This window comes from Sinohyriopsis cumingii, chromosome 15 (genome assembly GCF_028554795.1).
Source record: "Sinohyriopsis cumingii isolate HCF-2022 chromosome 15, ASM2855479v2, whole genome shotgun sequence".
In the NCBI taxonomy this organism is placed as follows: domain Eukaryota; kingdom Metazoa; phylum Mollusca; class Bivalvia; order Unionida; family Unionidae; genus Sinohyriopsis; species Sinohyriopsis cumingii.
In genome coordinates this window covers 58,617,895-58,630,963 of record NC_142975.1, presented here as the reverse complement: position 1 = coordinate 58,630,963, position 13,069 = coordinate 58,617,895, and the positions used below count along the sequence as shown (strand labels likewise).

At 33.5% G+C, this 13,069-nt stretch overlaps 1 protein-coding gene across 2 annotated transcripts in view; it reads right to left on the bottom strand.

Moving 5' to 3' along the window:
* LOC149781867 (contactin-3-like) overlaps window positions 1-13,069 on the bottom strand; it is a 199,050-nt gene that overhangs the window by 123,722 nt on the left and 62,259 nt on the right. For both annotated transcript variants that reach the window (XR_016414810.1, XM_089936061.1), the window contains exons 2-3: window positions 11,683-11,777; window positions 7,789-7,871 (exon numbers count right to left, since the gene is read on the bottom strand). Coding sequence is in view for 1 of the 2 variants with exons in the window: in XM_089936061.1 (XP_089792187.1) it covers window positions 7,789-7,871; window positions 11,683-11,777 (178 nt within the window). In the remaining variant the exon portion in view is untranslated. The remainder of the gene's footprint in view (window positions 1-7,788; window positions 7,872-11,682; window positions 11,778-13,069) is intronic.

The following is a 13,069-nucleotide window of genomic DNA, read 5'->3' as shown; positions in this document are numbered from 1 at the left end:
TGATCATTGTTGATACAATTTTGATCATTGTTGAAAACTGTGAAGGAGAGAATAATATGACTATGGATACATAAAACTATTTATTGACATATTATTCTCTGTATCATTCATTTTACTTCATACCAATCAAAGAACATTAGACAGCCTTGTATTAGGGTTATGCTTTCATATACTAATCAAAGAATATTAGACAGCCTTGTATTAGGGTTATGCTTTTCTATACTCATCAAAGAACATTAGACAGCCTTGTATTAGGGTTATGCTTTCATATACTAATCAAACAATGTTAGACAGCCTTGTATTAGGGTTATGCTTTCATATACTAATCAAAGAACATTAGACAGCATTGTATTAGGGTTATGCTTTTCTATACTCATCAAAGAACATTAGACAGCATTGTATTAGGGTTATGCTTTTCTATACTCATCAAAGAACATTAGACAGCCTTGTATTAGGGTTATGCTTTCATATACTAATCAAACAATATTAGACAGCCTTGTATTAGGGTTATGCTTTCATATACTAATCAAAGAACATTAGACAGCATTGTTTTAGGGTTATGCTTTTCTATACTCATCAAAGAACATTAGACAGCATTGTATTAGGGTTATGCTTTCATATACTAATCAAACAATATTAGACAGCCTTTTATTAGGGTTATGCTTTCATATACTTATCAAAGAACATTAGACAGCCTTGTATTAGGGCTATGCTTTCATATACTTATCAAAGAACATTAGACAGCATTGTATTAGGGTTATGCTTTCATATACTCATCAAAGAACATTAGACAGCATTGTATTAGGGGTATGCTCTCATATACTAATCAAAGAATATTAGACGGCCTTGTATTAGGATTATGCTTTCATATACTTATCAAAGAACATTAGACAGCCTTGTATTAGGGGTATGCTCTCATATACTCATCAAAGAACATTAGACAGCCTTGTATTAGGGTTATGCTTTCATATACTAATCAAAGAACATTAGACAGCATTGTATTAGGGTTATGCTTTTCTATACTAATCAAAGAACATTAGACAGCCTTGTATTAGGGTTATGCTTTCATATACTCATCAAAGAACATTAGACAGCCTTGTATTAGGGTTATGCTTTCATATACTTATCAAAGAACATTAGACAGCCTTGTATTAGGGGTATGCTCTCATATACTAATCAAAGAATATTAGACAGCCTTGTATTAGGGTTATGCTTTCATATACTAATCAAAGAATATAAGACAGCCTTGTACTAGGGGTATGCTTTCATATACTCATCAAAGAACATTAGACAGCCTTGTATTAGGATTATGCTTTCATATACTAATCAAAGAATATTAGACAGCCTTGTATTAGGATTATGCTTTCATATACTAATCAAAGAATATAAGACAACCTTGTATTAGGGGTATGCTTACTAATCAAAGAATATTAGACAGCCTTGTATTAGGATTATGCTTTCATATACTAATCAAAGAATATAAGATAACCTTGTATTAGGGGTATGCTTTCATATACTAATCAAAGAATATTAGACAGCCTTGTATTAGGGGTATGCTTTCATATACTAATCAAATAATATAAGACAGCCTTGTATTAGGGGTATGCTTTCATATACTAATCAAAGAATATAAGACAGCCTTGTATTAGGGGTGTGCTTTCATATACTAATCAAAGAATATAAGACAGCCTTGTATTAGGGTTATGCTTTCATATACTAATCAAAGAATATTAGACAGCCTCGTATTAGGGTTATGCTTTCATATACTAATCAAAGAATATAAGACAGCCTTGTATTAGGGGCATGTTTTCATATAATAATCAAAGAATATTAGACAGCCTTGTATTAGGGTTATGCTTTCATATACTAATCAAAGAATATTAGACAGCCTTGTATTAGGGTTATGCTTTCATATACTAATCAAAGAATATGAGACAGCCTTGTACTAGGGGTATGCTTTCATATACTAATCAAAGAACATTAGACAGCCTTGTATTAGGATTATGCTTTCATATACCAATCAAAGAATATGACAGCCTTGTGTTAGGGGTATGCTTTCATATACTAATCAAAGAACATTAGACAGCCTTGTATTAGGATTATGCTTTCATATACTAATCAAAGAATATGACAGCCTTGTGTTAGGGGTATGCTTTCATAAACTCATCAAAGAAAATTAGACAGCCTGTGTATTAGTTTTTGCTTTTCCTATGCCAATATAAGAGACACTTGAGCAGTTGCTACTTAAATCATTATGACAACTCAAGCATGGTGATATTTCACAAATGTTTCATTTCTGGCAGAAGAAAATGTCAACTGTAATAAATGTAGCCACTAGGTAGTGACATTTAATGTGGACAGGTGAGGAGGGATGCAATGATAAATGTGTGTTACTTCAATACTTGATACAGAAACAATAAAAAAAGAATAACAATATCAGAATAATTTTGATATCAACTATGAATATAGTAACTGATGACAGTTAATTTAAATACCTTCTGAGTGCAAAATGTTCCCAATAAGCCTTTAATTCATGTGTATGAAAACTACGTCTTTATTTCAGGCATGTGAAAAATGGTTTATTTCATGTAACAAATTAATCCTTTCTTTCACTTAGTTTTGCACATATGTGAAATAAATGACGTAGTTTACCTATGTAAACCGAATTACACATATATGAATGAGAATTTTACAGATGTGAAATTGATTTTTTTTTATAAATTATTGTAAAAAAGACTTTCCCTTTGTGAAATTCTGTTTTACAGATGTGAAAATCTTTTTCACCTGTTAAAAGAAATTACTCGTATGTGAAAAATTGTTTAGGTAATGTGAAAAGTAATTTTCCATCTATGTGAAAGAATCTTGCCTGTGTGAAAAAGAATTTGACATAAATAAAATAAGGCTTTTTATCATATATGTAGAATAGTATTTCCAAGTACGATTCTGAATGGAAGGCGATTAAAATAAAACCTACCAAAAGGATTAATGAAAGTTGTAAGGCAGCGTGAATCTTCTAAGAGGTTTATCTGCAAAAAGCCTGAGTTTGCATCATGTTTGGTGTAACATTGACACATTGATGAGTATGGTTGTACCAATTGTCGTAGGTTCGATCCCAGGCTGAGTCATACCAAAGACTTACAAAAATGGTACTAACAGCTGCCTCGCAAGGCACTCAGCATTAAGAGGTTAGTGTTAGGACTGGTCTGCCTGGTGTCAGGATAATGTGACTTGGTGGGACATCATGCTACATGTATGTGGCATGATGCCTCAGTGACAGACATACTATAAACTGTCACACTGCAGATATCATAGCGATATGACTGAAAAATTGTTAAAGCTATGTTAAAAATCCAGATCACCCACCCAAATCCTTGCTACATAAGGTGTGCATTTTTATAGTTTTTCCATGGATTTTTAAAAAAGAAAATTTGAAATTATAGAACACTTTCCAATTTCTTTTCAAAATGGTGTAAACATAAAGCATACTAATCTTGTTAAAAAGAAAGCATCACAGCATTTGGTTATGCACAAAGAATGATACTGAGGAACCTGAAAGAGACACAAGTACAATAAAGTCAGCAGTTGATAATGACTGACTGATTTAAGTTCTCCTGAAGGCTAATGAAACAGTAAACCATGAGGCCCATGTGGGTCATCACTCATCATGGCAACTACCTTAGTCTAATAAGGTAGTTGCCATGACTCGACTTGAAAGATGCCCATGTTAGGAAAATTACCAATTATTCAGTAGAAACTGGTGACATCTGACATGCTGATAAACTATGTATTTACTTACAGTAACTTCAGCTTGATACGATTTTGAATGTTAAAGATATAAATTTATCACAGGACTCCAAATACACACCAAATTTGACATGGTAACTTGGCAGTGATGGAACGAAGTTATTACATGATAATTTTTTCTCATACAGTTACTATTTAGGCATCTTCATTGTTTGGGGCGCCACTCAGTGTGCAATTTAGATGAAGCATACCCTAAGAAACAGTCTTACAATATTTAACCAAAATTGGGCCTGCCATTCTGGACCTATGGTCATAGAGATATCTCATCAAACAGTATTCAAGTTTTATCCCTGAAACAAAAGTGTTAATGATAGACGAATGAACAGACAAAGATGAAAAACAAAAATGATGCTGCAGAATTCTTAACTGCAAAAGGCAAATCTAAACCATTTGAATTTATAATCATTTTCCTATTATCCTCTTGGCAGGTCGGTGGTTCTTTCTGGGGTTTTCCTTGATTCTTCCTCCACCATTAATACTGGCCACCATGTATAGCCTATCATGTGCTGAAAAATGGCACTAAACCCTACAACATCAACAACAACAACAACATCATCCTCTTGCGATATAAGTGATCAAACTTGCTAGACATATTAATGATACAAGTCCACATTCCAAATTTGATCTAAAAATAGATCAGAAATATGGTTTCTGGAGTAATCAACAAGCACAGCCAAATAGATGCATGATCACTTCATTATTTTGCATGCATTTTGCTCATTTCTGAACTCATCCAAGATCTTGATAACATAAGTCCATATTCCAAGTTCGATAAAACACTAGATGCGCAACAAGGCCTCCAAAGTTGTAACATGCAACTGTTGACCATAAGCTCATATCACCAAATGGTTAGTTGAGCATTTTAGCTGAGTACTATTTCTAGCTGCTCAAAATATTAGCATTATGTGCATTTCTAAAAATAACCACACATTCTAAGTTTCATCATGCAAAAAATTTCAGTTAAATCCTCATCAATATAAGATACTTCCATTTTGTCTAACAACTTTAACATAAAGCTTAATTTAAAGACTTTAACACTTGATCTAAAGAATTTAACATTAAGCTTGATCTAAAGACTTTAACATTAAGCTTGATCTAAAGATTATAACATTAAGCTTAATCTAACGACTTTAACATTAAGCTTGATCTAAAGACTTTAACATTAAGCTTGATCTAAAGACTTTAACATTAAGCTTGATCTAAAGATCATAACAATAAGCTTGATCTAAAGAATATAACAATAAACTTAATAAAAGGCTTTAACAGTAAGCTTAATCTAAAGACATTTACAATAAGCTTAATCTAACAACTTTAACAGTAAGCTTAATTTAAAGACATTAACTTTAAGCTTGATCAAAAGACTTTAACATTAAGCTTAATCTAAAGACTATACCATTAAGCTTGATCTAAAGATTATAACAATAAGCTTGATCTAAAAACTTAAACATTAAACTCTATCTAAAACTTAACCATTAAGTTTAATCTAAAGAATATAACAATAAGCTTAATAGAAAAGCTTAACAACAGGCTTAATATAAAGACTTCATATTAAGCTTGATCTAAAGAATATAACAATAAGCTTAATCTAAAGGCTTTAACATTAAGCTTGATCTAAAGACTTTAACAGTAAGCTTAATCTAAAGGGATTAACATTAAGCTTAATCCAAAGACTTTAACATTAAGCTTGATCTGAAGACATTAACAAGAACCTAAATCTAAAGACATTAACAAGAAGCTTAATCCAAAGACGATAACAATAAGCTTAATCTAAAGACTTTAACATTAAGCTTGATCTAAAGACTATAACAATAAGCTTGATCTAAAGACATTTACAATACGCTTGATCTAAAGACTTTAACATTAATCTTAATTTAAAGACTTTAACATTAAGCTTGATCTAAAGACTATAACAATAAGCTTGATCTAAAGACATTTACAATACGCTTGATCTAAAGACTTTAACATTAATCTTAATTTAAAGACTATAACAATAAGCTTAATCTAAAGACTTTAACAATAAACTTAATCTAAAGACTTTAAGCTTGAGCTAAAGATTATAAGAATAAGCTTAATCTAAAGACTTTAACATTAAGCTTGATCTAAAGATTATAACAATAAGCTTGATCTAAAGATTATAACACTAAGCTTGATCTAAAGATTATAACATTAAGCTTAATCTAAAGGCTTTAACATTTAGCTTGATCTAAAGATTATAACTAAGCTTAATCTAAAGACTTTAACATTAAGCTTGATCTAAAGACTTTAACAATAAACTTAATCTAAAGACTTTAACTTTAGGCTTGATCTAAAGATTATAACAATAAGCTTAATCTAAAGACTTTAACATTAAGCTTGATCTAAAGATTATAACAATAAGCTTAATCTAAAGACTTTAACATTAAGCTTGATCTAAAGACTATAAGAATAAGCTTAATCTAAAGGCTTTAACATTTAGCTTGATCTAAAGATTATAACAATAAGCTTGATCTAAAGATTATAACAATAAGCTTACTCTAGAGACTTTAACATTAAGCTTGAGCTAAAGACTATAACAATAAGTTTAATTTAAAGACATTAACATGAAGCTTGATCTAAAGACATTAACAAGAAGCTTAATCCAAAGATGATAACAATAGGCTTAATCTAAAGACTTTAACATTAAGCTTGATCTAAAGACTATAAGAATAAGCTTAATCTAAAGGCTTTAACATTTAGCTTGATCTAAAGATTATAACAATAAGCTTGATCTAAAGATTATAACAATAAGCTTAATCTAAAGACTTTAACATTGAGCTTTGATCTAAAGATTATAACAATAAGCTTAATCTAAAGACTTTAACATTAAGCTTGGTCTAAAGATTATAACAATAAGCTTAATCTAAAGACTTTAACATTAAGCTTGATCTAAAGATTATAACAATAAGCTTGATCTAAAGACTATAATAATAAGCTTAATCTAAAGAGTTTAACAATAAGCTCAATCTAAAGACTTTAACATTAAGCTTGATCTAAAGATTATAACAATAAGCTCAATCTAAAGACTTTAACATTAAGCTTGATCTAAAGACTATAACAATAAGCTTAATCTAAAGAGTTTAACATTTAGCTTAATCTAAAGACTTTAACATTAAGCTTGCTCTAAAGATTATAACAATAAGCTTAATCTAAAACTTTACCATTAAGCTTGATCTAAAGACGAGTACAATAAGCTTAATCTAAAGACTTTAACATTAAGCTTGATCTAAAGAATATAATAATAAGCTTAATCTAAAGACTTTAAAATTAAGCTTGAGCTAAAAACTTTAACATCAAGCTTAATCTAAAGACTTTAACATTAAGCTTAATCTAAAGACTTTAACATTAAGCTTAATCTAAAGACTTTAACAATAAGCCTAATCTAAAGACTAACAATAAGCTTAATTAAAAAATGACTTTAACATTAGGCATTTTATAAAAAGATTTTAACACCAACTTCAATTCTAAGTGGAATGCTCTCATGCAATGGATTAATAGAAGAACAAGATTTTTCATTTTGTATACAAACATCAGTCAGAATACTTTTATTTTCTGTGAGCCTACTAAAATATGAATTGTTCTTGGTTATACAATCTTACTGCAATTCTACAGTTGTTCTACACCATGGACAGTAACATTAGAAGAAGAAAAAGTCACAGCGAATTATGTCAGCCTACATGTAAGGGCAAAATCTGTTAAGGTGCAGTGGGGCTATCAAGGTGCATCTGCACATCAATTACAGAGTAGTGGTGCTATCAAGGTGTAAGGTAACAATATTGCTGGCATACTGCTGTGGGGCCATCAAGATGTTGGTCTAACATTGGAGCTAACAGGACGTTGTGCTTGGTTCATTACAACTTACATGCCTGGAAAGAACTCTGCGTTTAATAAATCATATATAATATCTCCTTACTGTTGCATGAAAATGTTTCTCTGATTTCTAACACAAAAGGAAATCTTATTACTTACTTAAAATCATGTTTTGAAAGCCACTGAGATATGAACTGGTGTTCTGTTACTGTATTAATTGAAAGCAGAGATGCTCCATTAACCTGTAAGAAATAAAAATGACACATGTAACATACAAAGGAACTCAAAGATATAAAAGTCTAATGTGTTTTTTATACTGTGCATGGAACACAAAATACATATATTATTATAAAAGCTTGATGGTACCAATTCCCATGCAAATACTGTCAAATTAGATATGATCATGATGGATTCAATTTCTTTCTTTGCAATAGTAATGAATATCCATGAAATTTAATCTACCATAACAAAAAAAATAGCATTGTTAAAGAATAAAAAAGTTAAAAGTGTGACCCCAATGAAATTTCAACCCCACCATGAAACTAATTTCAACCAAAAAATTGTATCCCCACAAATATATGTATTTTTAAGTTTTACAGATTATAAATAATTTTGCTATGAATTTTGGCCAGTTTGCTATGAATTTTGGCTATTTTAAAACATGGAAAAGATTTGGATTTTGAGAAGTTTACAAAGAATTTGAGTGAATAAAACAAAAAGATGTAGAAGTGTATCACAGTATCCTTCAGCTGTATCCACAAAATTCATACTCATGTTATCATAATAACAAACAAGTACAGCTAAGCTTTATGGATCTTAAACATCAATGCCAGACACTACATAAATCCATGGTTTTCCTCTGACATGCAAGAGATATCTCTAAGCCACAGATGTTTCATGTGAGCTAATCCCCTACCCTGCACATGAAATTCATTGGACCATTCCAGTTTTCTCATTGTCAGAGAAGGATGTTCCAAATGAACTGACTGTTAATTATCAGTGATGCAGTTATGTAGTTGGATTTTATTCTGAATTGTCCCCAAAACATATTAAGTTTTGGTTGAATTGATGAACACTAAGGTACTAATGGTATGGAAAAATGGGAACCAGTCTGGAAATGGGTGAACATAAAATAGAGTATATATGGGTTTGGCTGACCAGGACAGGTTAATAATGTAAGTTATGTTTTAGGAAAAAGAATCTTTTGAGAGCTTATCCTAGTTGTAAGTGAAAAAATAGAGATATTGTTTCATTGGTGGAATTTCAGTCCAATTTAACAGTCTTCAAGACTTTGAAACACTCATTACTCAAATTAGCACCTGACTCATTGGTACGGAATTGAATGCACGTTTCAAATACATGTAGGTCCAGAAAATGCAGTGGCTCATATCCCTGTCTCTACACAGAAGCTGACATCCAGGTTTCATTTATACTGATAAATATAGGTTTGATCATGAGCACTCAAAAAGTTTAAGTTATTGAATTTTTAATATCAATTGGTGTTTGCATAGGTTTACTAATTGGGAACTGAATTAGTATCGAGAGTCCTGTACATATGTTCTCAAAGGGGTTGTGTCAAATACATTTTCAAATGTTTTCAACTTTGTCATTTTCTGGTGAAGTTTAGAAGTTAAATAAAATCACATGTTTAAGTCCTACATGTACAGTCTTGCTTGGTCTGCGGCCTGCAAATAATATTCTACTGATGTTTACATCAATGTACATGTACAGTCTTGCTTGGTCTGGGGCAGCAAATAATAGTCTACTGATGTTTACATCAATGTACATGTACAGTCTTGCTTGGTCTGGGGCAGCAAATAATAGTCTACTGATGTTTACATCAATGTACATGTACAGTCTTGCTTGGTCTGGGGCAGCAAATAATAGTCTACTGATGTTTACATCAATGTACATGTACAGTCTTGCTTGGTCTGGGGCAGCAAATAATAGTCTACTGATGTTTACATCAATGTACATGTACAGTTTTGCTTGTTCTGGGGCAGCAAATAATAGCCTACAGATGTTTACATCAATGTACATGTACAGTTTTGCTTGGTCTGGGGCTGCAAATAATAGCCTACAGATGTTTACACAAATATCATGCACATCATAACATAGCAAATTGGCACTGGACTCCAACCATACATTACAATTGCATAATTGACACTCTGTGGACATGACCATACATTACACTGCATATTGACACTTATGTGGACCCTAACCATACATTACATAGCATACTGGCACTCTGTGGACTCCGACCATACATTACATAGCATATTGGAACTCTGTGGACTCCGACCATACATTACATTGCATATTGATACTGTGGACTCCGACCATACATTACATAGCATACTGGCACTCTGTGGACCCTGACCATACATTACATAGCATATTGGCACTCTGTGGACCCTGACCATACATAGCATATTGGCACTTTGTGGACCCTAACTATACATTACATAGCATAATGGCACTCTGTGGACCCTGACCATACATAGCATATTGGCACTTTGTGGACCCTAACCATACATTACATAGCATATTGTATTGACACTCTGTGGACCCCAACCATACATTACATAGTATACTGGCACTCTGTGGACCCCAACCATACATTACATAGCATATGGACACTCTGTGGACCCCAACCATACATTCCACTGCATATTGGCACTCTGTGGACCCTGACCATACATTACATAGCATATGGACACTCTGTGGACCCCAACCATACATTACATAGCATATGGTCACTCTGTGGACCACAACCATATATTACATACCATATGGACACTCGGTGGACCCCAACCATACATTACATTGCATATTGGCACTCTGTGGACCCCAACCATACATTACATAGTATACTGGCACTCTGTGGACCCTGACCATACATTACATAGCATATGGACACTCTGTGGACCACAACCATACATTACATACCATATGGACACTCTGTGGACCTCAACCATACATTACATTGCATATTGGCACTCTGTGGACCCCAACCATACATTACATAGTATACTGGCACTCTGTGGACCCCAACCATACATTACATAGCATATGGACACTCTGTGGACCCCAACCATACATTCCATTGCATAATGGCACTCTGTGGACCCTGACCATACATTACATAACATATTGGCACTCTGTGGACCCTGACCATACATTACATAGCATATGGACACTCTGTGGACCCCAACCATACATTACATAGCATACTGGCACTCTGTGGACCCTGACTATACATTACATAGCATACTGGAACTCTGTGGACTCCAACCATACATTACATAGCATATTAGCACTTATGTGGACCCTGACCATACATTACATAGCATATTGGCACTTTGTGGACCCTAAACATACATTACATAGCATATTGTATTGACACTCTGTGGACCCCAACCATACATTGCATAGCATACTGGCACTCTGTGGACCCCAACCATACATTACATAGTATATGGACACTCTGTGGACCCCAACCATACATTCCATTGCATACTGGCACTCTGTGGGCCCCAACCATACATTACATAGCATACTGGCACTCTGTGGACTCCGACCATACATTACATTACATATTAGCACTTATGTGGACCCTGACCATACATTACATAGCATACTGGCACTCTGTGGACTCCAACCATACATTACATAGCATACTGGCACTCTGTGGACTCCAACCATACATTACATAGCATATTGACACTCTGTGGACCCTGACCATACATTACACAGCATATGGACACTGTGGACCCCAACCATACATTACATTGCATACTGGCACTCTGTGGACCCCAACCATACATTACATAGCATACTGGCACTCTGTGGACCCTGACTATACATAACATAGCATTTTGGAACTATGTGGATTCCGACCATACATTACATAGCATATTAGCACTATGTGGACCCCATCCATACATTACACAGCATATTGACACTGTGTGGACCCTGACCATCTAATAATAATGAGGTTTTACAATAATAATAATAATAATACTAATGATGATAATAATAATAATAATGCACCCAGCATGCAGCATCAGCCTCTTCAGTTATTCTTTTGTCATCTTGAACAAAGTTGTAGCATTTGTTCTCCGATGGATACCAATTCTCAGGGCACCCTGGAAAAAAGAGAAATCACTATTTACAATAAAAAGAAAAATTCATACCTCGCTATCCATTGATGTTAGATATGTATGAATATATTACAGCATAAACCTTGATCTGCCACAGCATAATGTGCCAGATGATCAGTGCCTGTGTTGTTTGTTCTGCTATTACTTCACAGTGGAGTATTAAAAGGGGAAGCCAAATTTCTGATACAGGATTCAGCATTATCAATTTCCATCACTAAAACCCAGCTCAAATGATGATGTTTCAGTTTAAGTTTATTGTTTGTCTTTAATGGGAAGATGCAGTTACAAAAAAACTACAGACTTTAAAATACTGTGTGTGTGTGTGAGTGTGATTTGGATTTTTAATGTAATTTTAGAAATATTTCAGTAGTATCACTATGATCACTGCAGTGTGTCAGTTTATATTGATGTCTTAGTGCATCATGCTGCAGACATGTAGCATCCCATCCAGTCATATTATCATGACACCAGGCCAATCAGTCCTAACACTAACCTCTCAAAGCTGAGCACCTAGCGAGGCAGCTGCAAGTACCATTTTTGTAAGTCTTTGGTATGACTCAGCCAGTGTTCAAACCCATTAAAATATTAGAGAAAACAAAATGATGAGTTACTGGTGGGCACAAAACGTTAAGCACAAGCCATTGTTGACACTTGACCAAAGATAAAATGATCAATTAAAAACCATGATAACTCTATAAACAAAGACTCAATTATAAGTCAGACTAACTACAAACTGTATAAAATCTGATTTGCAATCACATAATGTGCTGGCAGGTCTGAGTCTATGCATTTTATTAGGAGTAATCAGTAGAACAAATCACATGGAATCTGGTCTTCCTGTGAATTATGAAATAGCAGATCAGGGTCTGTCTTATTTGCAGTTGGACCTGACTTGTTATTGAATATGTATGCAGAAATTTTCTTTCTTTTCCATTTTTTTTCTTACCTAACACCTAATAAAAGAGTTTTTGACAAAAAACTTCAATATCACTGAAACATAAATATAGGTCACATATTATACCTCTTTTTGAAATATGAGTCTAGTACTCAAGATGTGTACCCTCACTCAAATTCATGATTTTTTGTGGGGCCACGAGCGGCCAAGTGGTCTAAAGTGCTCTCCGTTACAGTTCACTGCCATCTCACCTCTGTCTGCGTGGGTTTGAGTCTCGGATTCGGCCAGTGTGGGTATGTGAGAAAGCTTGCCATTAGCTTCTCATGGGTCGGTGGTTATTTCCAGGGTTTTACCAGGTTCTTCCTCCACCATCAATACTGGT